This window comes from Triticum aestivum, chromosome 5B, assembly GCF_018294505.1.
Source record: "Triticum aestivum cultivar Chinese Spring chromosome 5B, IWGSC CS RefSeq v2.1, whole genome shotgun sequence".
Lineage (NCBI taxonomy): Eukaryota > Viridiplantae > Streptophyta > Magnoliopsida > Poales > Poaceae > Triticum > Triticum aestivum.
In genome coordinates, this window is record NC_057807.1 from 712,298,915 (window position 1) to 712,325,523 (window position 26,609).

The window sequence follows — 26,609 nt, forward strand, 5'->3', positions numbered from 1 at the left end:
AGTTTCTAATGATGTACTCCCTCCGTCCCAAAATTCTTGTCTTAGGTTTGTCTAGATACGGATGAATATAATATATGTAGTACTCCCTCCGTCCCAAAATTCTTGTCTTAGATTTGTGTAAATACGGATGCATCAAGTCACGTTTTAGTATTAGATACATCCGTATCTAGGCAAATCTAAGACAAGAATTTTGGGACGGAGGGAGTATTAGATTCATCTTTATCTAGACAAATCTAAGACAAAAATTTTGGGATGGAGGGAGTAGTATGGAACAACGAACCCTCAACATCTTGCTTTTCAAATAACAACCAAATCCACACAAACAATCAACTCCTCATGGAGTAGAGTCAAATGCGATATGATGATTTATATGCATATGGATGATAAGAAAGAAAGGGGGCCTCAACAAAACACAACACAACACAACAGGGTTGGTTGGCCACAAGGTTAGGTTAGGTTAGGTTAGGTTGGTGATGTGAAGAATAAACACAATCAGACCTCTTGCTTGTCAAACACCAAACCTACACAAACAATCAACTCATGGAGTATAATGTGGACCATAGCTACCTTTCACGAGACTCGTTCCATAGCAGCCGCAAAGAATATATTAGATGCTACTATAATACATTTTTTCTTTTCGGACTAGCTGTAAATGTCATCTTTGTTACCAATTTCATTTAACTCTACGGCTATTATCCGAATCCTTTTCAGCCACAAACAAGTAGCATGCATCATATACATTTCACATGATTGAAATTGAAATGTGATGTGGTAGTAGTTTATATGGATACTAATGTGATGATGAGACAGGGAGCCTTCTTAATTACATCAAGCCCCACAATTGTCATTCTCATTGATACTAATGTATATATAACTATACATTGGCTACACAGAATGGATATTTTTGGATACTGCTACATACGTACATATATGATATATCTACCGTGACTAGAAAGAAAGAATCAAGAATAGATGTGAATGACCTCCTGCCTGCCCTGTGCTCTCTTCCCAACCCAGCCGGCAGCCATAAACAAAACCAACAAAAAGCTATGAAATCTTACACCAACCAACCTATGACTATGAAAATGGAATAATCTACAAGGCCCGACCGGGGGAGCAGAAAGGAAGAGAAAAACCTATATCAACTGACAAATTTACAACATTCTATCCTCCGGAGGCTACCGTCTTCTGCCCTCGCGCGGAACCCATTCAGATCTTCAAGAACTGGAACGACGCATTGTCCAGGAGCTCTTGCGGCGGGACCACGTTCTGGAACTCCTTGGTGTCCATGGAGTTGCCTATCTCCTCGAGAGACAACGGCATGCTGCAAGCAGGGCACACAGAGCGTTCGAAATCAAGTTCGACACTGTGATCCAGCACGTACGACTTTTAGTTTCTGAGACTGCGCCATTTGTGGATATACGGCGTACACGTACCTTGTCTCTTCATCTAGTAAATAGGCGCCCGAGCCAGCTCCCTCGTTCACCAACGTTTTCATCTCATTAAGGACCTACAATACAATCATTAGGAAATGTATCAGCCCTGAAACCTCAGCTTGGCACAGACAGAATGCAGGGGAAGGTGCTCGATTAGCCCTGTGAAGTTAGATTTGGTGCTTACCTCTTCGGATACACTTTCAGTATTATATTTGTCATCCCAGTACTGCGTGCATATCCTGTAAAGTTGGTGGACACTCAATACCTGCATAACGGCGAATAGAAATAGGTGTTTAGCTACTCTTCTTCTGGATGCTGCGTCGGGTTTGGGGGTGGGGGTGGGGGGGTCTTACTGGGCAGAGATCACTCATTATTTCATCATATGATACCCTGAACTTTTTGAAAATGACCTGCATCACAGCACATAGATGGTCAGACCTACCTAATAGGGACACAATTTTCATAAAAAGTCAGTAAACAGCACAGCGGCAGTCTTTGAACAGCAAACACAAACACAACTAAACTGTTCCCAGTGTGCGATTCAAAATCGATTGAAATGCTCCACAACTTTTTATACTTAAAAGAACTAACAAATGTTGTTAAGAATCCATGCCGAAATACAAAATACATGCTCAAGTTTGTAGTTAGATACCAGGAAGCCAACAGCCTGGGTTATGTGCTTAAGTTCATCCCATGCAGATCCTGCGTACTGTTGGTATTTCACGGTTAGGCACAAGGTAAATAAAGTGAAGATATTAGTACTGGTGTTACATTGTACTCCCTCCGTTTCTAAATATAAGACCTTTTAGAGATTCACTAAAAGGTCTTATATTTAGAAAACGGAGGGGGTAGTTACTATTGAGAAAGAATAAAGTTATTAGACTGCAATGTTGGTTGCGAGCATTTAACAATCACAATATAAAGTCTGCATCTTTAGAAAGAATAGCAAAATCAAACATATATATTTACCTCTGGCTTGGCTTGTGTGCACCATGTCTCCAGTTCTTCAAGCCCTTGCTTCACATATTCTCCATTGCTGAAAGAACAGCACTCTCGCCGTACAAGAAGACTGGGACATATAGTAACATCAGAAGAGGGAGAATTAGGAACTGCAGAAATTGACGGCAGGCAAGGAAAGTCTAGTCTAGACACCAAGTTACCTATTGAAGAGTTGAGCGTTGATGTATGCATAAAGCTGTGTAAAGATCTTCCGACAAAAAATGGTTGGGACCTGAAATTTCAGCATTAAGGCCACAAGTCAGAACACCATGCAGCCAAATGCAATGCGGGTTTCAAGGTTTAAACTTACACAATTTTCTTGCAAGATTTTCAGGAGATCATTGAAATGGCCGACTATCACTTTCCAATAGCTATGTTGATCTGTTAGCAAACCAGCCTTCGCAGTTCTTGGCGCCTTTGAGTATCAATGTGTATACAGGAATGAGCATTAGACCAGCAGCAACAACTTATTGCCATGCAGGTGCAGAGTTAGCATGAAATCTTAACATATGAATTATATAGCCTAATCACCAGGCAATAGAAATTCATCATGGTACAAAGGTACTCGTGATATAAATAATAGTCTAATTTCTTCTCGTTGAGTTTGCAAAAGGGTTCAAGTGTTATGCCAAGTTACCAACTGAGAGGAACTAGCCAAAAACATGCAAGCGTGAGTCAAAGTTAACTTAGTATTCCTGGATTCCCATGGGAGGTTGCTGAGATGTCTCATGCTTATTTCTAAAATTATATTTGTCCAGCAAGAATCTTCTAAAGTATGAAATGATAATTAACCTGAGAACCCGTGATAGATGGGGTAACCTGAATAACATGCGAGAGTACTGAAGACACTTCTCTCTTCACATTGTCACGGATCATTCCATATAAGCCTTCCACAAAGGCTGTAAGCTGTTGCTTGAAAAGGAATGCAGGATACTTGCCCTCAACTTGGCGCACGAGATCCATATCAACAGTAATGCTTGACGCACGAAATACCTGTGGATCATATAACACCAAGAGATTAAGAAATGAGTCAAGATAACCTCATCTAGCCTATCATACAATTTTGACAAAATACAATTGCTAGAATTCAGAGAACCCTTGTTAATCATTTTGTTAAAAAAAAGGATGATTATTCGTCCTCTTTCTTTTTTTTTGTTTCTCGTTCCCTCTTTTGGCTTTTCTGGTTCTCCTTATGCGTGTTCAAGAAAATAAAAGGATATATATATATAACATACCATCCTCCCAAGGAAAGACGTCTGAGTCGTTGTTCTTTTCAGTGGTGTTGTTACAGTGCCAGCAGGTTTCAGACTCTTTTGCAGTATAATCAACAATGATGATGCATTTGATAGCCAGTATGCAAGATCGGGGTTGCTGTCTTGTTTCTGTGATACAAATTTTGCAGATTTTTAGAAGGGCAACATAAATCGAATAAGCCAGACAGGATCACGCTATGATGAAGATAATCAAGTAAATCATAGAATCAAACCAAACACAATAATTGGTTAAGTGTTGGAACACTAGCAAGAAATACCTGCATTCCTGAAGCAAAAATCTGAATAATCCGATCAAAAACATTTGTCTTTTCTGCCTCGAAAGTTCTCCAATGAAGAAGACATTTGTATATCGTTATTGCAGCAACTGGTTTTCCATCGCTAAATCCAATGTTTTCGTTAACACAGTTTATAAGTGCTTCAACACTCTCCTGCAATGAAAAGGTGGAGCCATAGTTTAATTTGTTTTCTAATGACTTCATTAACTGCTTTAATTATCGAACATCAGCCCAAGTAAGTACTTGGTGTCTCTCAATTAAAGATCTCCGTCCGAATTCCATAGGTGTGGGTGGTGACTGCAGGGATGATTATATTAGATTCAATCATGAAAAATAAATCTAAAGAGTTATTAACAAGCAGTGTAAGATATTCCAAACCTGTTGTTCGTCTGCAGGTACACTCAAATTCTGCACAGTTGCAAACACTCAGAAGCATAAGAATACTTTCATGTGAGTGTGCACACAAGAGAGAGAGAGAGAGAGAGATTACAGATTTTTTATGCATGTTAAGCAAAGGATCAGGTCTTGGTCTCGCAGCATGTTGTCGGAGATTAATGATCTCTGCTTCTGCACTAGCCAACTTCTCTCGAAGGCTGGTCATGGAAATAATTGCAATCGTTTAACATAAGATGGCTTGGTTAATAAAGGATAGAAGCATTTACCAGCATCACGAGTTTATATCAAATACAACATGAAAGAAGAACCTTAGAAATGCATTCTTTAGTTGATTTAGCTGTGACTCTGCCTCTGTAGCTTTCTTCATAGACTCTTCTCTGACTTGGTCTTGTTCTTGAAACCTCTCTTCCGTTTCCTCTATTTTTGTCTCAAGAGAGCTCACCAGTGTCTGCAAGTCAAAAGTTTATCACTCCATTACTCCACTAGGGGTACAAAAAATAATAATTGGATAGCAAGTGTATTCATGCTATGCACACCCTCCTATGATTAGCCATTTAATAGCAAATGATTTAACCAATGAATACTTCTATTTGAACATCGAAGCTACCAGACTAATCAAAATCTAAGATGTTCAATAACATAGATTATTAAAAAAATTAAATGGTATTCATCCTCATTTATGGTTTCACATGAATATCCAGAAAAAGGATGAGGAGTTCACTGATTCAATGGTACCTATATAAGCTACACAAGATTCATCGCTAGATTTTGTTATCACATTTTCTTTTGTATTTGTTCGTATTTCTGCGTTAATACCTTGAGCTTCTCATTTTCAGCAGTGAGCTTCTCTTTTTCGGCAGTGAGCTCATTAACTTGAGTTTCATCAACACGGATCTCTGGCACTAGAGTAACTTTCTCTGCTTTCTCTGATGCTACCTTGGAAGTTTCCTGTTCCTTCTTTAACAATTCTTTTGTTTCCTTGAATTGTTGTTGCAATTCCTGCAATTGTGATTGGAGCTTCTTATTTTCTTGAATTTTCGCTTCCTTGGCTTCTTCCAAATCAGACTGCAAGTATAAAATATGCATATGTAAGTCCAAAATCATCAAAAGTTTCCTTTGTAATGCTATGAGATGCACAATGCTCCTCTTATACTAGCAAATGTGCCAGCTGTTGACATGATATCTGCAGGTTTTTGTTCTTATTGTTCAATCATTTTCCCTCTTCTTTATTCATTCACTACAAGATGTTAATTTACATGACAGTCCAGATTAGTTTAGCAACCTAAGAAGTGCCTATTTGAGAGACCATTTTTATTATTACAATAAATAGCACCTTATTGGCAATAGACAAAATAACATACACCGCAAGATAAAAGTGCCTTAGAACTATTTGACAATAGAGAAAATAATAGAATAACATACAAGTGCGCCATGCATAAACAACATTTTTAGAGACATTGTGGCCATGGTTCTGTGCTAGTTTACCCTGATGCGCTTCTCCACTTGTAACCGCCAAGTAAGCTCCTCGACTTCTTTCTCTAGTTTACTCTTGGCAGCCTGTAGGGCACCAGTTTCCTTTGCAGCCTGAAAGTGGCCAGGCACAAAGAAATCAAATAGTTATCGATAACTGAATCAATTAGAGTTATAATGAACCCAGTGATATGCTTTGCTTGGTGATGCAGAGAAATAGAAGCGTAAGACCATGGTAGTTGAGTGGTGTATCCTATATCTTTTTTCGAGCAAACTGGCTGGTATCCTAATAAAAACAGTTCTTTAAGGAAGATAAGGAATAGTTCTGATAACACAAGTTTGCAATTGCACTGCCATGACTTTGGGTAGGACTACGGGTTAGTCCTTGGATATGGTCATAACAAATCGCTAGCAGCCGCAGAAAGTGCACAGCATTCACACCAGTGATGTGGACACAGACCCTGCAGATGATGGCTCTACAGCCACCAACGAGCATGATAAGCCAGCGAGAGGGCGAACCAAGACTGGTGGTGGGATGTATCGCATACAAGGCAGTAGACATGATGATTTTCTATGGGGAGAGAATAGGGAAGAAAAGGACAGTGGCAATTTGGCTCATTTCCAATCACAACAGGGGTAAAATGGTGTTTTTGCACCAGGCCTAATGTCCTGTCAATGCTAATGACTGCTTAAGTATATATAAGGGATTTCCCCCTTGAAGAAACCAACAATACTGTAGCTTGAACCAAGGGAAGAAAGGAGAAATTCAGGATAAGTTTACAAGAAGGGCTCTTACCATTTTGAGCTGTCGAAGTTCTCTTCTAGCTATTTTTCCTCTCCAAGCACACTGAGTTACGAGTATGGCCTTTGTCATCCTCACATATCGTGAGCGCGCTAAATGACAGCGGCATCGACTCTACAAGGCATGAAGTCATATTAGAGTAGGTCTGATATGATGGCATAATATTCCTGATATTAGCCTCTTGTTATCATGAGAAACACAAATATTTCTGATGATTTTTGCTATTATTCTTATTAGCACCTCATTTCACTATGCTGAAAACATAGTATGTTTCTTTATGTCAGTAGAAAACATATCAAGCTTTAGTGTTAAGATAAGCACAAATATGACAGAGCCAATAAATATCTATCACAAGTACTCCCTCCGTGTCCGAAAAAACTTCTCCCAAGCTTGTCCATCATGAAGTCAAATGGATGTATCTAGCACTAACTTGGTGCTGGATACATCCATTTGAGGGACAAGCTTTTTCGGACGGAGGGAGTATCTGATATATGGTCATCACTTGCATATTCTATTTGTATTTGGTGTATCTAGTCTGATTGAATTAACCATTGAAGCCTCAGAAATACCTGAATAATCACTGCAGCTTTTGTTTGTCGGCAAAAACGCAGTTTGCCGCGAGCAGCCATACCACGTAGACCACATTGGATAGTAGTTGATGCAGAACACAGATCTCTATATTTTATTCTTTCATGGCGCATACGGCGATAGGTCTGAATTTTCAAAGCAGCTGCCTGTCTTCGAAGATTTTCATATAACCTTCTAGCAGTTGTTCCTTTGATAATTAAAGTATAGAAGAAGTCACTATCACTGCTAAAGCAGGGTTTGTGGAGAAAGATTAAAGTGAAAACAGATAAATGTACCCCTGCATACTGCCTGGAGTTGTGTAGCACATGTTCGCATCTCGACATACTTCTTGCGAGACATAAACGAACGAACTTTGGTTTGTAGTTTTTTAGCAGAGAGTCCCAAAACCTCAGTTCTTAGAGCATCTAACTCAGCCATTTGACCAGCACGAAGAAACACTTTTGTTTTCCCTATCTGTAAATTCAAAATCAGAAGGTGAGGCTGATACAAGAATAATGAAACAACATATCAGTGTTTGACAGTCAAACTTTGATTCACCTTTCAGTCTGGGATTTCTATATATTACTGGAATATCTTTTAGCAAACCATTTTGTTTGGGGCATGTGCAGGGGTGGAGCTAGACTGAGATCGACAGGTGTTTATTCTTTGATTTCTGTATTCTGGCACCGTCAGGTGCACCTTACGTGGGTTAGGATGATGCACAAGCGACTCGTCAGAATTATTCTTTGGCTGGGTATGTACAACCCCGAGGGCCCTATTTGGCTCCACCCCGGATACCCAGGTCATAGATACTAAAAATTCCCACACAAATCCAAGGAAAATACTAACATTACTTTCTTTTGGGGATCCAGATTATTTTTTCGAGAAAACGCAAGAGAGTGGGGGATCCAGATTATAACAGTGTAGATTAAAATTTAGTTCCGTATCGTAACTCAGTTTAACACTGCCTATTCCTTAAAGATTGTCAACTGTGTAGATCAATCATGGGTTCTTGGGGGTTCCTGTTGTGAACTTGTGATGTTATTTCCTTTAAGAAGGCCAAACTAAGAAAATTAGCATTGATATTTCTTCTAATAGTTACCTGATAGCCTACAAGGTTAGCTTTCTCGAGAATCATCTTCGTAGAAGTAATTTCAGTATTGCTGCCAAAGGAACGCATAAGTACTAACAACATATGGAACAGAAACAATGAAATAATCAAATAAATAGTAAGTTTACCCTTTACTCAGAGCTTTGGGATGCAGAATACCAAATCGATTGACAAATTCATAAAAGGTTCGCCTAGTGGGGTATCCTAGACAGCTTATCCTTATTGCCTCTAACACACCCTGTTCAGAAAGACAGATGGCATTACACAACTCGAACAGCTAATTCTTGAACAGTTAGGAACCTAATTTTCATAAAGTTAACTGTAAGGGAGATATAGGAGCAACAACCAAATGCAGATAATTGTAATTTTGTTTTTTTAGCAGATGCACATTAATCTGTAAGTGTGCATGTTACGGCACCACATTAAATCTAGAGGTAAATGGAGAGTGCATGCATGTTATATTGTCCTGCGGCATTCAAGTTAAATTATTTATTGTTGAAAAAAAAATGATGTGGAATGTTTTTATCTTCTTTGATGATGCAGAGGGAGTGCATGTGGTGGAAAGTGGAAAGTTGATTGACCGCATGCACTTGATGATGTGGATGTATTGCATGTGCATTTAAATGGGAGGTAGCATGTGTGTGGAACATATGTGATGAGGTGGATAGGCTGCATGTTAAGATAAATAAGATAGTGGGGATGAACTTCTTAGGTATATAGGGTTACATTTTGAACAATAGAAATGAATTTTTACTGCATAACCCATTATGATTTAAGGCTTTGGGCTAAGTATTTATGAATAAAAAAACATGAGCATTCAGTTTCATGCATTGGGACCAGCAACAGTCGAGCAAAAGAAACATCACAGAAACTGGTCATGTTTAATGAATACATAAAGAGAAATTTCACAAGCCTCACCCCACACCGAAGCTGCTGGAGAACATTACTGTTCTCAAATATCTCTGGCTTGAGAACATTATTGGGTTTTATGCAGCGGATGTAGTGTGGTTCTGTTGCACTCAACGTTTCTAACAGAGATTGTAGTTGTTGCTGTAACATCATGCCAAAATAGAGGTGTAAATACACAGAAATATATGTAAGGACCATGGAATAGAGCAAATGTTGTACCTTGAAACTTGAGCCTATCGAAGTAAACTTTGTTGACTTCGCTGATTCTTCAACAGGTGGAAAAAGACTTGAAACAAATGGACATGTTGAAGCATTTAATAAGATCTGATGTTCATTTACAGCATAATCTATGTTTTTATCTAAGAAAAGATCTGTTTGATAAGTGACCTGCAGCAGACAGAGATATAAATTTAGTGTGTGCATCTTAACTTTGTAAATACTCCCTCCGTCCGAAAATACTTGTCATCAAAATGGATTAAAAGGGATGTATCTAGAACTAATATACATCTAGATACATCACCTTTTATTCATTTTGATGACAAGTATTTCCGGACGGAGGGAGTAGCAGCCAGTTCAAATAGAACCGACTGATTAGCAGGAGCAATAAACCATCTCCTGACAAGATAGATGGATACATGTTTGTCAGGAGGATCAAGGAATGCCAGCTGACTCTAGGCCAAAATGCATGAGGGTGCATATGCAGTAATGCAGAAGAGTCAAATAAAATAAAATTTATAGAAGGTAGCTATAATAATTAGCTTGATTCTGGGTCAATTAAACATGATCTTAGAATGGTAATATCTTGTGCAGTAAGTACACCATATGCATCATAAATTACATGTCAATCACATATATTTTCCAGCATGTGCAGACAACCGATTACCACTCAAAAACATATAGCCACAAAACATAATATTTACTATTGACATGTATGTCAATAAGGTAACCTACATGTCCAGCATAATGATGAACGGTGAAGTCAGATCTTGAAAATTTGGGTTTACTGAAATGTGGGCTGTCCTTGAACTTCTGATATAGCTTCTCAGCAAATGTTTCATGGGTTGAATTCCGTAGCATGCTGAATCATAATAGAAAACAACTGTTAATAACTTTTTGGGATTCTAACGGAAAAAGGTTATTAACAGTTATTTGTAAATACCATGTCTCATCCAACAGAGCAATTATCCCACCCGGTTTCTGCATCAAATAAATTAGAAACAAGAAATAAGATTGCATAGCATGAGCAGAGCACATAATTAATTGGTTATTACAATATATCATGGCTAGACAATTGCATAAAACTGGAAAAAAAATGCACGAAACACAATCAACCAGATAGCAGATATGTATCATGCACAGAAATACTGCTGTTCTCATGTATTCAATGGAGGCAAGAGAGGAAAGAAATACTGCTATGCTGATCTGGAATGTCAATATGGATGGAAACTATCGCCGTCTCAGTATACAATCTGGTATACAGACTTATAATGACTAGTACCAGTACATCTAAGTATCTAAGTCATCATCTCCAAATGTTCTAGACCTTGACCCTAGATGCAAGATCTTGTTCAAGCATTACCATTGTGCTGTATTTTGTTACATGCACCAAACTGATCATAAAGACAGCACTGTGACTAGAATCTGAATTTCAATACCTTTTCAATGAGATCAAGAATTTCCTGGTTGTCTACAAATTGGATGTAGCTCCAGTCAATTTCTTCTTTTGTATATTCTTCTTGTTCCATCTTAAAAACATGCTGTTCATGGGACATGTGTTATTAGTTAGAAAAGGACTCAACGTTAAGCTGGTTGGACGACCTAAACACAAAACTTGTCGAGCAAAGGAGATTTCATTTTATAACCTGGTTAAAATGTTGCTGGAGCTTCTCATTAGTTAGATTGATACAAAATTGCTCAAAGCTGCACACAATTAAAATGTCAGCATGTGCTAATTACCTTCTTTCAAACCTGACATAAGCAGATGGTTATGTATGCAGAAGTTGCATTATCTTCTGCTGCCAGTTAAAAGTATTCATAATCGAGTACTTCGGTGAACAAAAGAATTAGCAACTGAAACCCAGCTCCACCGGGCGGTGCTACAGTGCCTTCCTGAGGCTTGTGCATAAACTACTTTCCTATCAGCGCATCGAGATGCATTGTTGAACCGGTATGGGCCCAAGCCCATCAAGCCTTGTCACTTAGGGCCCAAGCCCATGTGGAGGTACTGACCTAGAAGGAGGCATCCAGTCCCCCCGTTCTCAGGAGAGCCGCCACACACACATACGACACAGCCAAAACAAGGTGAGTCTGCGACACAACATGGTATCAGACGCAGGCGAGGTGCTGGGGACGACGGCGACGGTGGCCTAGTCGCCGGCCGGCGGCGGAGTCCGGTGGGGAGGCGGCGGCGCATCTGGGCCGACGTGGCTGTGTGCGAGCGCGCGCGTGCGGCTGCGCGTCACGGCGGCGAGCGCACGGCGGCTGCGCGGGCCAGCGGGAAATCAACGGCGGCTGTGCGCGTGGAGGCGTGCGGCTGTGGCGCAGGACGAGGAGAAGAGCCGGAGGAACAGCGAACGTGGAGAGCAGGAGAGGCGTGCTGCTGTCGTTCGCGCGGAGGGAGAGAGCGAGTCCGCACGGCTCTGCTCGTTGCCGTTGTGTCCTGGCTGCTGGGATTGAAGAGAGGAAGGTGCTGCTTATTGTTGCTGCTGCGCGTGCGGAGTGTGAGCAGAGGGGGAGAAAGAACAGAGGGCCTTGCTGTATGTGTGCAGCGGACTGTTGCTGCTGATTCTGCAGAGGACTGTGTGCGGCTGTGCTTGCTGCTGTTGTTGTTGGGTGTGTAGAGCCTGTCTCCGAAGATGAGTGAGCCAACAGGCCTTGCTGAGGCTTTCGAGAAGCTAGCTAAGTTCCTCGAGGAGTCGAAATCTGGGGCCATCGTTCCTCGACAGGAAGTGGCTCAGAAGATCGAACTGTCACCCATGGACATGAAGTTAGAGGGGACTACCAATTATCTGAGCTGGTCCCGGAGGGCGTTGCTAGCTGTGGAACAGAAGGAGCTTGATGGGCACTTGTTGGGTGTTGTTGCTGAACCAGGAGACAAGACTACTGTGGAGGGAAAGAGATGGAAGGTCATAAACTCTATGCTCATTGGCTGGTTGTTGAACTCGGTAGTGCCCCCCATTGGACGCTCTGTGGAGGGGCTATCCACATCCGCTGCGATATGGACGACTCTGTCCACTTTGTACTCAGGCAAGGGCAATGTCATGCTAATTGCTCAGATTGAGGGGAAGATCAGTCGGCTGCATCAAGGTGACGACATGTCAGTGATGGCATATGTGGCAGAGCTGCAGGCTCTGTGGGCAGAGCAGGATAACTGCGACCCTCTGGAACTCTATGATGCGGCTTGCATCGAGTCAGGGCGCAAGTGGATTGCACGCAGGCGTGTGCTGAAACTGTTGGAGGGTCTTAGAGGTTGCTTTCATGGCAGGAGGGCTTCCCTGTTGCACCAACCTCTTCTGCCCTCTATTGAGGAGGCTATTGCTGCAATGTCTCAAGAGGAGGTGCGGCTATCTCTTGAGCATGCAGACATGAAGGCTGTGCCGGCTTCGACATTTGTTGTCACTGAGCGCATGGAATGGAGCGATCCCAACAAATGTCATATCTGTGGGGAGATAGGTCACTGGAAGTGGGCCTGTCCAACTCGTGGCAGAGGCAGGGGATACAACAGAGGGGGAACTGGCAGAGGCAGGAGTAGAGGCAGAGGTGGATACTCAGGGACCTCAAGGGGTCAGGCTTCTATGGGCAGAGGTGGTTACTCAGGACACTCAGGAGATCAGAGGGCTCACATGGCAGTGGCAGGAGACACTGGGACGTCAAAAGGCAAAGATGCAGACGATGCTAACTATGGAGACTTTGCTCTCTGGGCCTCCACTGATGAAGGTAATCCGGAAAAGGCATCTCTTGCTTCTAATGAGAGTGCTCCAGAGTGGGTTCTTGACTCTGGAGCATCTAAGCATGTTGCTAGTAAATCCTGCATGTTTGAGTCTTACAATAAGCACCCTCCATCTCACCCGCGCACTATGCAAACTGCTGATGGCACAAACCAGCCTGTCATGGGGGTTGGCACAGTCAAGTGCACTCCGACCATCTCCCTATCCTCAGTTTTACATGTGCCGGCTTTTCCTGTCAATTTGGTCTCTTTCAGTGCTCTAATTGATCAAATTGACTGTCGTGTGATCCTTGACAAATTCGGGTGCGTGATTCAGGAGCGACAGACGAGTCAGACGGTTGGGACTGGCACCAGGCGTAGGGGGCTCTGGTACATGGACCAGGAGGTGCAGCCGGACTTGGTGTGTGCTGCGACCATGGAGGTGATGGATAAGTCTGTGTACTAGGGTCCTTGTGGGGCTGCAGCACATGGTCCTTGTGGCAGTTAAGAGGATAAAGTCCTGGACCATCAAGGACTGGCTGTTAGGATAGAGTTCTGTTCTTGACCATCAAGGACTGTCAGTTAGCATCTTAGACTAGCATCTTAGACTAGCATCTTAGACTGGCATCTTAGCAGCATCTTAGCATATGCCTTGGCTGGCTAGCAGCCTATAAATATGTATCCCCAACCCCTCAGGTTGGCTATGGCATTGTGTGAGAAATAAACCAACGAAAATTGTCCCAACTCTCCTAGTGTCATCCACAACTATCAATGCTCAGGCTGAAAGGTCTAACAAGTGGTATCAGAGCCTCGTTAACCTGCACCCTGAGCATTTCCTGTGAGCAGCCCAAGTCGGTAGCAGCAGCTGCTCCGTCTGCCTCTGGTTACCTTCCTCCCTCCGGACTGTCGAGCAGCAGCTCGTCTTCATCAGCCTCCTCTTCACGCAACAGCCCCCCTGCAGCGAGCCATGTCTGCAGGTCGCTCTCAGCACACGGCTACCTCGAGCATGCGGCGCCGGCAAGAGGCCGAGCGCGCCGTGGCAGAGGAGCGTGAGCGAGCGGCTGTAGCAGCGGCTGCTGCGGCGGCAAGAGTGTCGAGGCTGGCTGCAGCGGAGCTGGCAGCAGCCAGAGCGGAGGTAGAAGCAGCCAGGGCGGAGGTAGAAGCAGCAGCAGCAGCAGAAGCAGCCCGTGAGGCTACGGCGGATGCCAAGGCACTCCGCGGCAGCCCCGGCAGCTCCAGCAGCTCCGCGCCTGCGGACGACGGCGCCGACGCAGATCGCGCCAAAGTGGCGCAGGAGCGGACGGCGCAGTGGGCAGCCGAGCACGCCCGCGCTCCAGGTGGAGGCGCGCACCGCGACGGCGGCTGCAACGACCAGGACCGCGGACTCTACGAGGTCCGGACTGTGGTCAGGGATGTTGGCTCCAGTGTTGGGTGGCCTACCCTCACTAAAACCAACTACGTCGAGTGGGCCGGGATCATGAAGGTCAGGCTCCAGGTGCGGCGCATGTGGGAGGCAGTCCAGGACAGCAACGTCGACCACCTAGAGGATCGACGGGCGCTGGACGCCCTCATCGCCGCAGTCCCGCCCGAGATGCAGTTCTCGCTTTCCAACAAGCGGACTGCCAAGGAGGCTTGGGACGCCATCGCCGCAGCACGCATCGGCAGCGACCGTGCTCGCAAGTCCACCCTGCAGGCACTTCGTAAGGAGTGGGAGAACCTGGGCTTCAAGCCAGGTGAGGACGTTGATGACTTTGCTCTCCGTCTCAACACTCTGCTGCAGAAGATGGTGAAGTTTGGCGATGCCACCTACACCGAGGAGAGAGCTGTCGAGAAGCTTTTTCGATGCATTCCCGAGAAGTACAAGCAGATGGCTCGCTCGATCGAGTCGTTGCTGGACCTCTCCACGATGACGATCGAGGAGGCGATAGGTCGACTCAAGGTCGTCGACACCGACGAGCCACAGCCCCCCTCGGGGCCCGTCACCACCGGCGGGAAGCTGCTCCTAACTCGGGAGCAGTGGGATCCCAGCCTTGGTGACAAGAAGAAGGGGGAGCCTTCCTCCTCGACGGGCGGCCGCAAGCGTGGCAAGCAGCGTAAGGCGCGAAGAGGCCCCCCGGGCAGGGCACAAGGACGTGCCGAAGGTGACGCCCGCGGAGGCGCCAAGGACGGCGCCGCTGGCAAGCCCAGGCCGGCACAAGACAACAGTTGCCACAACTGTGGCCGGTTTGGCCATTGGGCCAATGAGTGTCGGCAACCACGACAAGGCCAGGCTCACGTCGCACAGGCGAAGGAGGAGGAGACGGCTCTGTTCATGGCGCATGCAAGCATTGAGCTACCCTCGGCGACTCCAGTCGCAAAGGCTTTCATCCACCTCGATGAGCCAAAAGCACATGCTCTTCTCAGCGATGGCTCCGGGAAGGACAAGGCTACGGGGTGGTGCCTCGACACCGGCGCCACCCACCACATGACCGGTCGAAGGGAATTCTTCGCCGAGCTCGACTCCGATGCGCGAGGCTCCGTCAAGTTCGGGGATGCCTCCGCTGTGGAGATAAAGGGCGTCGGCTCCGTCATCTTCACCACCAAGATGGGAGAGCACCGGCTGCTCACCGGTGTCTACTACATCCCCGCGCTAAGGAATTCCATCATCAGCTTGGGACAGCTGGATGAGAACGGCTCACGCGTGCTGATTGAGCATGGGGTCCTACGCATCTGGGATCGCCAGCGTCGCCTTCTCGCCAAGGTGCCCAGAGGTGAAAATCGACTCTACGTCCTTGATGTGCAGGTGGCACAACCGGTCTGTCTCGCTGTCCGTCGAGACGACGAGGCGTGGCAGTGGCATGAGCGCTTTGGGCACCTTCACTTTGAGGCCCTAAAGCGTCTAAGTGCCAAGGAGATGGTGCGAGGCCTGCCATGCCTCGACCATGTGGAGCAGTTCTGCGACATCTGCGTACTGACAAAGCAGAGACGACTCCCCTTTCCCCAACAGGCGAGTTTTCGGGCTAAGGAGAAGCTGGAGCTCGTGCACGGAGACCTGTGCGGCCCGGTGACGCCAGCCACACCAGGAGGTCGACGCTACTTCCTGCTGCTCGTCGACGATCTCTCCCGCTACATGTGGGTGATGATCCTCGGCAGTAAGGGAGAAGCAGCGGACGCCATCAGGCGCGCGCAGGTTGGTGTGGAGGCGGAGAGCGGCCGCAAATTGCGCGTGTTGCGCACTGACAACGGCGGCGAGTTCACGGCGGCTGAATTCGCGTCGTACTGCGCCGATGAGGGCATCCAGCGCCACTACTCCGCGCCGTACAGCCCGCAGCAAAACGGCGTCGTCGAGCGGCGCAACCAGACGGTTGTGGGGATGGCTCGGGCTCTCCTCAAGCAGAGAGGGATGCCGGCTGTCTTCTGGGGAGAGGCGGTGCTAACGGCCGTCTACATCCTCAACCGCTCTCCTACTAAGGCACTCGACGGCAGAACTCCGTACGAGGCCTGGCATGGGCGGAAGCCGGCGGTCTCTCATTTGCGGGTCTTTGGCTGCCTTGCGTTCGCCAAGGAGCTCGGCCACATCGGCAAGCTCGACGACAGGAGCACTCCGGGAGTCTTCATCGGCTACGCGGAGGGCTCAAAGGCCTACCGCATCCTCGACCCAAAGACACAACGTGTGCGCACAGCGCGAGACGTCGTGTTCAACGAAGGGCGAGGGTGGCAATGGGACAAGGCGGTGGACGACGGCTCGACGCCGACGTATGACGACTTCATTGTCGAGTACGCTCACTTCAAGGAAGCTGGGGGAGCAAGCAACTCCTCTTCACCGGGCACGTCTACCCCGGCCCCCAAAACTACATCGACTCCGGCGCCTGCTACACCGACGACACCACAACCGGCGACGCCGCATACTCCAGCCCCGGCGGTCGCCACTCCGGGCTCGTCTTCATCAGCACCAGCTCACGCAGAGCACAACCCGATGAAGTTCGCTTCCCCGCTCACTCACGACGAGGAGCGGGTCGACGCATGGTATGGAGGCGAACCGCTGCGGTACCGTACGATGGATAATGTGCTCGGCGACCAGCCGGTGCCAGGACTGGTGCCACGTGACCTGGAGGCGCAGCTACAGCTCGTGTGTGAAGACGGCGAACCACGGTCCTTTGCAGAGGCCGAGAGAGACGCGGCATGGCGCGCCGCGATGAAGTTGGAGATGGATGCGGTCAAGCAAAACCGCACCTGGGAGCTTGCTGATCTCCCTCGAGGTCACCGCGCAATCACCCTTAAGTGGGTGTTCAAGCTGAAGAGGGATGGAGCCGGCGCCATCATCAAGCACAAGGCTCGTTTGGTGGCCCGAGGCTTCTTGCAGCAGGAAGGAGTCGACTTCGACGACGCTTTCGCTCCCGTGGCACGGATGGAGTCCGTGCGACTTCTCCTTGCGCTGGCTGCCCAGGAGGGCTGGCGTGTCCACCACATGGACGTTAAGTCGGCATTCCTCAATGGCGACTTGAAGGAGGAAGTCTACGTGCATCAGCCACCGGGGTTTACGATTCCCGGCCAGGAGGGCAAGGTGCTCCGCCTGCGCAAGGCTCTCTATGGCCTGCGGCAGGCACCCAGGGCGTGGAACGCCAAGCTGGACTCCACGCTGAAGAAGATGGGTTTCGAGCAGAGCCCGCATGAGGCTGCCGTCTACCGACGGGGGAGTGGAGGAAATGCCCTGCTGGTGGGCGTCTACGTTGACGACCTGGTGATCACCGGCACCAAAGATGCAGAGGTGGCGGCGTTCAAGGAAGACATGAAGGCCATGTTCCAGATGAGTGACCTGGGGCTCCTCTCCTATCTAGGGATTGAGGTGCACCAGGACCACTCCGGGATCGCGCTTCGACAGTCCGCCTACGCCAAGCGCATCGTTGAGCTAGCTGGGCTCACCGACTGCCATCCAGCTCTCACTCCGATGGAGGAGAGGCTGAAACTAAGTCGCGACAGCACGACGGAGGAAGTGGATGCTACGCAGTACCGACGCCTTGTGGGGAGCCTTCGCTACCTCACTCACACACGGCCGGACTTGGCATTCTCCGTCGGCTATGTCAGTCGGTTCATGGAGCGACCAACGTCGGAACACCAGCAGGCAGTGAAGAGGATCGTCCGCTACATAGCAGGGACCCTCGACCACGGCCTCCATTACCCTAGGTGCCCTGGGGCGGCACACTTCGTCGGGTACAGCGACAGCGACCACGCCGGCGACATCGACACCAGCAAGAGCACGAGCGGGATCCTCCTCTTCCTCGGCAAGTGTCTCGTGAGCTGGCAATCAGTCAAGCAGCAGGTGGTGGCCCTGTCCAGCTGTGAGGCTGAGTACATAGCGGCCTCCACCGCCTGTACTCAGGCGCTCTGGCTTGCTCGACTGCTTGGTGATCTTCTCGTTCAAGACACCAGAACGGTGCAACTCCTGGTGGACAGCAAGTCCGCCCTGGCCCTGGCAAAGAACCCCGTGTTCCACGAACGGAGCAAGCACATCCGACTGAGGTATCACTTCATCCGCAGCTGTGTGGAAGAAGGGAGCATCGAGGCGAGCTACATCAACACCAAGGATCAGCTCGCAGACCTGCTCACCAAGCCCCTTGGGAGGGTCAAGTTCCTCGAACTTTGCTCCAGGATTGGGATGATTCAACTCTCCCACAAGACGACGTACAAGACTTAGGGGGAGAATGATGGATAAGTCTGTGTACTAGGGTCCTTGTGGGGCTGCAGCACATGGTCCTTGTGGCAGTTAAGAGGATAAAGTCCTGGACCATCAAGGACTGGCTGTTAGGATAGAGTTCTGTTCTTGACCATCAAGGACTGTCAGTTAGCATCTTAGACTAGCATCTTAGACTAGCATCTTAGACTGGCATCTTAGCAGCATCTTAGCATATGCCTTGGCTGGCTAGCAGCCTATAAATATGTATCCCCAACCCCTCAGGTTGGCTATGGCATTGTGTGAGAAATAAACCAACGAAAATTGTCCCAACTCTCCTAGTGTCATCCACAACTATCAATGCTCAGGCTGAAAGGTCTAACAGGAGGACAAGGAGAAGGAGGCGATGATCCATCACTGTAGGATGGGCCATGTATCTTTTGATAAGATGAGTAGAATCTTTCCGGATGTTATGTGTGGGATAGGCAAGGGCAAGTTGACATGTGATGCTTGCGAATATGCCAAACACACACGAGCCTCATATGTGAGTAAGGGGCTTAGGAGCATATCTCCTTTTATGCTTATTCATTCGGATGTATGGAAGAGCCCAGTTGTATCAATGAATGGAATGAAATACTTTGTTACATTCATCGATTGCTATTCTCGTATGACTTGGATTTATTTGATGCGTCACAAAGATGAGGTGTTTAGCTGTTTTCAGAATTTCCATGCCTTGGTGAAGAATCAGTTTCAGGTGCAGGTGCAGGTGATCAGGACTGACAATGGGACAGAGTATGTGAACAACACATTTGGGGCTTACTTGTCTGATCACGGTATTCTTCATCAAACTTCATGCCCAGACACCCCTCCTCAGAATGGAGTGGCAGAAAGGAAAAATCGGCATATTCTTGAGGTTGCCCGGTCATTGATGTTTACGATGAATGTGCCCAAATTCTTGTGGAGTGAAGCAGTTATGACAGCCACATACTTGATCAACAGGACACCATCAAGAATACTAAGCATGAAATCTCCGTGTGAGCTAGTATATGGAGAAACTAAGTTTGTTGTTCCCCCAAAGTTGTTTGGCAGTACTTGTTTTGTTCGAGATCACCGTCCTTCTGTTGGAAAACTTGATCCGCGGGCAGTGAAGTGTATTTTTCTGGGCTATTCTTCTAGTCAGCAGGGATATAAATGTTGGTGTCCCTCAGAGAAACGCAGGTTTGTCAGTATGGACGTAACCTTCAGGGAGTCTGAGCCATTCTATGGTGAGCCAACAGATCTAAGTGTGTTGTTTCAAGAGCTTGACCATTTCCACTCTGTGCAAGATGGTCAAGAGGGGGAGAAGGCTGTATCTCACACTCACGCGGATTCTGTGGGCACTAACATTGATGATGATGATGTGCAGGTTCAAGTCCAGCCAATTGTGGGTACAATTTCGGTTGGTACTCTCACTGATGGTGATGTGCAGGTACGGGTCCAACCAACCGTGGGTTCCATTCAGATTGGTAATCTCCAGCTCCCTGTTCGAGATCGGTGGCAGAAGATCCCCCTAGTGTACTCTCGGCGAGAGCCACAAGTGCCACAGGTGCATGACTCATCTGACACTCGTCTGGTATATTCTCGGCGGCAGCCACTTGTGCAGGAGGGGGAGCAACAAGTGCAGGGGGAGCAGTCAGTGCAGGGGGAGCAGCAAGGCAGTGGTGCAAGCTCATCTGACACAGTGGAGCTACCTATTGCGTTGCGAAAGGGGACACGTGAAGCGGCTGAGAAGGCTTTACCACTGGAGTTTTTGGATGATCATGACATTGGAAATTTTGTGTCTTATGAGGCTTTGTCTCCTTCCTATAGAGTGTTTGTTGCCTCTCTTCAAACTGTGTCAATCCCAAAGGATTGGAAGGCTGCAAAGCAAGATCCGAAGTGGCATGAAGCAATGATAGAAGAGTTGGAAGCACTGAGGAAAAATAAGACGTGGGTGCTAACCACATTGCCGGCAGGAAAGAAAGCAGTGAGTTGTAAGTGGATCTATACAGTGAAGCAGAATCCTGAGGGGAAGGTGGAACGGTATAAGGCCAGATTGGTCGCCAGAGGATATAGTCAAACTTATGGAATTGACTATGACGAGACGTTTGCTCCAGTGGCAAAGATGAACACAGTAAGAATATTGGTTTCCTGTGCTGCAAACTTTGGGTGGAAATTGCATCAATTAGATGTCAAGAATGCCTTCTTGCATGGTGAGTTGCAGGAAGAAGTGTACATGGAGATACCACCAGGTTTTGGTACTTCACTGACAACGGGGAAGGTATGCAGGCTGAAGAAATCCTTGTATGGACTGAAGCAATCGCCGAGGGCTTGGTTTGATAGGTTCAGGCGTGCTGTCCGTGCTATGGGGTATGGTCAATGTAATGGTGATCACACGGTGTTCTACAGACACTCACTCTCTAATCGAAAGATCACCATTCTTGCAGTTTATGTGGACGACATTATCATCACCGGAGATGATGAGGAGGAAATAAAGAGATTGAAGGGGTGTCTGAGCAATGAGTTTGAGGTGAAGGATTTGGGCAACCTAAAATACTTCCTTGGGATTGAAGTGGCCCGGACAAAGAAGGGAATATCTTTGTGCCAAAGGAAATACACCTTGGATCTCTTGAGTGACATGGGCATGATGGGATGCCGTGCAACCCCTACGCCGATTGAACAAAATCATCAAGTGACAGCTCAGTCAGGCGAGTTGGTGAATAAGGAAGATTATCAGAAACTGGTTGGGAGGTTATTGTACTTGTGTCATACCAGGCCTGACATTACGTATGCCGTGGGTGTGGTGAGCAGATACATGCATGAACCAAGGAGTGGGCATCTTGATATTGTGCACAGAATTCTGAGATACTTGAAGGGGACTCCAGGTAAAGGGTTGTGGTTTGCGAAGAGTGGACATCTTGAAGTGGATGGCTATAGTGACTCTGATTGGGCCAGTTGTCAAGATGATAGAAGATCAACTTCTGGCTACTGTGTGTTTGTGGGAGGAAACTTGGTGTCGTGGAGAAGCAAGAAACAACTTGTTGTGTCTAGATCAACAGCAGAAGCCGAGTATAGAGCTTTATCTCAAGGGTTATGTGAGATGCTCTGGGTGAAGTACCTACTGAGCGAGTTGAAACTTCTGAGGAAGGGACCCTTGAAGGTGTGGTGTGACAATCAGTCAGCTATAGCTATTGCTAATAACCCAGTTCAGCATGATAGGACAAAACATGTGGAAATTGATCGCTTCTTCATTAAGGAGAAACTTGATGCTGGTATCATCAGTCTTACTCACGTCAGCTCTGGGCAGCAGTTTGCAGATTGCTTGACAAAGGGACTGGGAACGAAGGACTGTAACTTGGCATGTGACAAGATGGGGATGATAGATATCTACCACCCATCTTGAGGGGGAGTGTTGAACCGGTATGGGCCCAAGCCCATCAAGCCTTGTCACTTAGGGCCCAAGCCCATGTGGAGGTACTGACCTAGAAGGAGGCATCCAGTCCCCCCGTTCTCAGGAGAGCCGCCACACACACATACGACACAGCCAAAACAAGGTGAGTCTGCGACACAACAATCCTTTCGCGCTTTCTTGAAGAAAATAATTTTAGCAACAAAATATCGATATTATGCTTTTAAGTTACAAACTACAGTATTTGCCTTCGCATTTTTTACAAAATTCCTGTTTAGTACTAAGAAAAGAGCGTAATATCCCATAAAAACAAAAGGGTATAATACCCCCAGTCCATGTTTGGCCCAGGAAGGTTGGTTACTGCTGTGTTACTCCCCCACGCGGCTACTTGTGTAGTTTAGAGAAGCATATTTGTGCTAAGGATATCTATCATCCATTCCTGTTGGTTTGGGTTGGACATACCTAGGATCGCCAATCATTTGATACTTATATCATATAGGAGTAGTTCTAGTTTGATTAATTTTCTTCTGATCCAGACTTCAGGCATACAGGAGGATAAAGGAGGGTATCCTGTTCCTATCCTCCCAAACGTAAGTGCCAGTGTGTTGCACATGAATGTTGAAGTCCATCTAGTAAGACTTCCATATGTGACTTCTACAAGTATACGGACACGGATATTAGATTAAATGCAAAAGCATACCAGTTAAGCACCTGTTTGTCTTGAAACTTTCAAAACCATATATGTCCAGCACACCAATCAAAATCTTTGAGTCTGGATCTTGGCCAATGGAACTATTGATTTTATTTACAAGCCTGTAACAGTGGGGAACACAGTATTCATAACTAATCTTGTCTACGCCAGATATACAGAAGCACAAAGAAACCTTCCAAAATGATGGTTTCCAGACTTACCAATCAAACAAGCGCGAGTAAACAATCCTAGACAATGCATCTCTGCTAAGAGCTGCACCCTTTGCATCTAAATTTTTTGTAATACTCTCTCCACGTGTTGCCATAACACGCTTGCACAAAGATTCCTCAAGACCCTTTGCATCGCACCTGCAGAATGTTTGCCGGTGAATGTTTGTTCATAAAAAGTATGCAAGAAGGAACTTTCTGAAAATATTCAAAAGAAAATACTAAATAAATATATACATGAAAAGCTCAGCTGCTGTCTTAAGATGGAACTGAGATTTCTCATCTTTGGGTGCAGAGGAATCTTCTTCCTTTCCTTCTCCAAATTCTACATTCCCCAAATGAAGAATAGCAGCTACAACTTTGAATATTGCATCCTAAAAGACATGTCAAATTGTATGTCAAAAGACTGTTCCTCTGCTGCTGATGTACAAAACTGGTTGCTGGTGAAATTGGTCGTACCTGTTCCTCATTACTCATACCTACAATACCCATAGCTCTTCTGGTTTCGACATATTCTTTGGAGTCATCAAACCCATTAAGTTCAATGCAATTAGACTGGTTGAGATAGCGAAATGTTTTAGCCTCTCCCAATTTATATTTCGCTCGTTCCTGATAATCATATTCAAATATCAAAGCTATAGATCAGTGCACTACATATGATTTATATAGAACACTCGAATTTACAAAGGGTTGCCCAACGTTAAATAACAAAAGGCGGACCAGATGATGTAACAAATCAATAAAAATGCTAAGTAGATGATTTACAGTTGCAAATCAACATCTTAATGTCTTAGTTCCATCTTACAATTGCTACTCATCTTATTTGAAAATCTAATATCTCTAAAAGAACAATTTACTTGCGAGAAATGCATGAGAAACTATATCTTTCTTGAGATGATTATGTTTAAACCTATTTTACAGAATGCAGAAGCAAAGTTTCAGCCGGTAGCGGTTAGCCTCTTTATGCGTGAGCGCCCTGAGGTTTTTACGAATATCTTGAGTTTTTACAGTGCGGAATAGGATATGCTTCAGATTAGTGGGTATTGTAGTCAATTGTTGTACAGCAGTTGCGAACAAAATATAAGTTAAACAAAATGTAGTAATTCACAAATAAATAATGTGGTTCCAAGAAAATTCAGAAGAAGACCATAGTGAACAGGATCTTACTTCTGGTGCAGCACACAGCATGTAAAAGCAGTGATAGTTCCTTTCTGGGTCAGATATTTGACAGACACGTGACCTTTCCAGAAGATAAGTCCTTATGGCGGCTCCTGAAATCTTCCCGTACTGGTCAAACTGAATCTCAACAAATTTGCCAAACCGACTGCAGAATCAAGAAAGGGAATAAGATGTAAAGCAAAAATCCTATGAAGATAATACATTGAAGTTGTGTAAGTAAATCAATGCTAGTTCATTACCTTGAATTATTATTCCTAACTGTTTTTGCATTGCCGAATGCCTCAAGAACAGGGTTGGACTGTGTCAGGTAAGTAGAGCATGTCAGAACATAATGTGAATTACTACATACTAGTGCTTCTTAACCACTTTTTTAGAACTTGCCAGGTGCGCTTGTGCTACCAGCAAAAGAAGGGCACTGAGAAACGCACCTCTAGGATTTGTTCTTGCACTGACCTTCCTTCAGCTTTAGCTTTACCACCCATAAAAGCAAGATACTGCATAAGACTTTTAGTGCTTTCTGTCTTACCAGCTCCACTCTCTCCACTCACTAATATTGCTTGGCTGATACGATCGTTGATCATAAGTCTGGGAAGAATAAAGATAGGGTGCGAATTGGTTATTATTGTCAGGTAAAATGTTGAATCTGAGAAACTGCAGCGGCAGTGGGGGACGAACGCACCTATACGCACGGTCGGTGATAGCAAATGGATGGGGACTCAGCTCACCGAATTCTGCTCCTTTGTAAATTCCCATCATGTGGTTGTTATAGAGGTGGGGGAGTCTTTGGAATGGATTCACAGCTATCAAAATATTCCCAGTGTAAGTCTGGAAGAAGAATTTAATCCATTAGAGAAGCTGCAAGAAGATGAATAGTATCTCAAATGAAAAAGGTACTTTTGTGCACATGAAGAAGGTACGTAGTTGCTCAGAGCATTTTTCATGATGGAATTCCACTGGCTCATGGAAAATTAACCTGGATGTCAATTTGTTGTGGGACTCAACTTACGTATATCTCATTGAGGGCGTATCTGGACTTGAGGTTCTGGAGCACTCCTGGCTCGTGCAGATAGGCGAGCCTGGTCATATCCTCGACACCACCACGCGGGGATTCCGTGTCCTTGGGAAAGGCGGTCGAGACATTAACGGTGGCCTTCTTCCCGTTGGTGCAGTTTATGACAAGGTCCTCCCCGTTGACCTCCTCCACCTGGCCATCCATCCATGCCTCGTCTGCATCTTCGATCCAGACATGAGAGCCGACGACAAAGCGGCTTTTGGTTTTGGACGCCTGCAGCAACGACGACAAGATTGACATTAATCTACATTCCCTTTTATCAGTTATGGCTGAAATTAATCCGCATCACAAGATGTTTCAAGATGTTCCAGATGTGGGCGTTGTTGAATAAAGAACCAAAATTCGGCTAAGGAGCGTTGATCGCGTCGGGGCATTTCATCAAACAGTTGTTGAGGCCACGCCAAAGGGGTCGCATTTGGGGCCAAGAACCGATTTTGACCCGGCGGATTGAATGGAGGGGAAGAAGGATGGGATGCGGTACCATTGTCGGTGGGGCGCGGCTGGGCGACGATGAGAAGAGATCAGAGGGAGGCCGGCCGCATCAACTCCGTCCCGCGGCGGCAGGCCGAATGCGAGCGGTGCCGGTCGAACGGCGGCCGCACCACCACCGCACCGCAGCACGCGACCGCGACGGGGAATGTGGGGGGAGAATGAATGAAATCCTAGGGAGCAGGGTCGAATCCACGGCGAGCGAGCATTGCCGTCCGTCGACAGCAACGCGGTGGTGGTGGTGGTGGCGAGATTTCCTTGGGCTCGCTCTGGTTGTGGAGCTCCCTTACTTTTTTTAGCAGCGGGTGTGGGGAGGAGGGGGAAGTGGTGGTGGTCATGGGATGCAATGCAAGAATGGAGGAGCCGCCCCCGCACCCCCGCGCCATTGCCATTGCCACACACCGAGAAGAATGCGGGATGCTCTTCCCTCACACACAAACCAGCACATGCCACTTTCCCTTCCCCCTCTCTCTCTCTCATGGGTGGGTGGGTTCTCTTGGGCCGGCCCGCCGGGCCCGTGGGCCGGCATTCATTAAAGCTGGCCATATGGGCCGTGTCATGCGGGCCGGCCCGTGGTCAGGGAAATTTGGCCCGACACGCGGTTAAAAGGGCTGGGTCGGCCTTTGGCCCACCATGGGACAAAGGCCAATCTCGAAAGCCGGTCCTTAAGGCCGGACACAACACGTCTTTTCTAATTGTGGGCCAGCACG

General features: G+C 46.6%; 1 protein-coding gene across 3 annotated transcripts; it reads right to left on the minus strand.

The window, feature by feature from the left end:
* Nucleotides 1–809: 809 nt before the first annotated feature.
* Nucleotides 810–26,297, minus strand: LOC123114484 (myosin-6). 3 transcript variants are annotated; one of them, XM_044535978.1, is made up of 38 exons: nt 26,190–26,285; nt 25,345–25,623; nt 25,018–25,163; nt 24,767–24,923; nt 24,578–24,636; nt 24,327–24,483; nt 23,619–23,768; nt 23,397–23,533; nt 23,154–23,300; nt 22,953–23,054; nt 11,102–11,159; nt 10,895–10,996; nt 10,399–10,436; nt 10,191–10,317; nt 9,459–9,626; nt 9,249–9,380; nt 8,459–8,568; nt 8,322–8,382; nt 7,516–7,693; nt 7,222–7,427; nt 6,647–6,766; nt 5,866–5,964; nt 5,197–5,445; nt 4,689–4,828; nt 4,475–4,577; nt 4,363–4,392; nt 4,228–4,281; nt 3,967–4,137; nt 3,671–3,817; nt 3,228–3,428; nt 2,746–2,850; nt 2,597–2,667; nt 2,406–2,505; nt 2,089–2,145; nt 1,790–1,846; nt 1,621–1,701; nt 1,437–1,510; nt 810–1,324 (listed from the first exon to the last, which is right to left on the minus strand). In XM_044535978.1, exons 1-38 carry the CDS (start codon nt 26,283–26,285, stop codon nt 1,210–1,212), a joined length of 4,584 nt encoding a protein of 1,527 aa, XP_044391913.1. In that variant the 3' UTR covers nt 810–1,209. The 3 variants fall into 3 exon arrangements, with proteins under 3 accessions (XP_044391913.1, XP_044391911.1, XP_044391912.1); XM_044535976.1 differs by having other exon boundaries at nt 811–1,324; nt 25,892–26,297; XM_044535977.1 differs by having other exon boundaries at nt 811–1,324; nt 3,255–3,428; nt 25,892–26,296.
* Nucleotides 26,298–26,609: the final 312 nt, after the last annotated feature.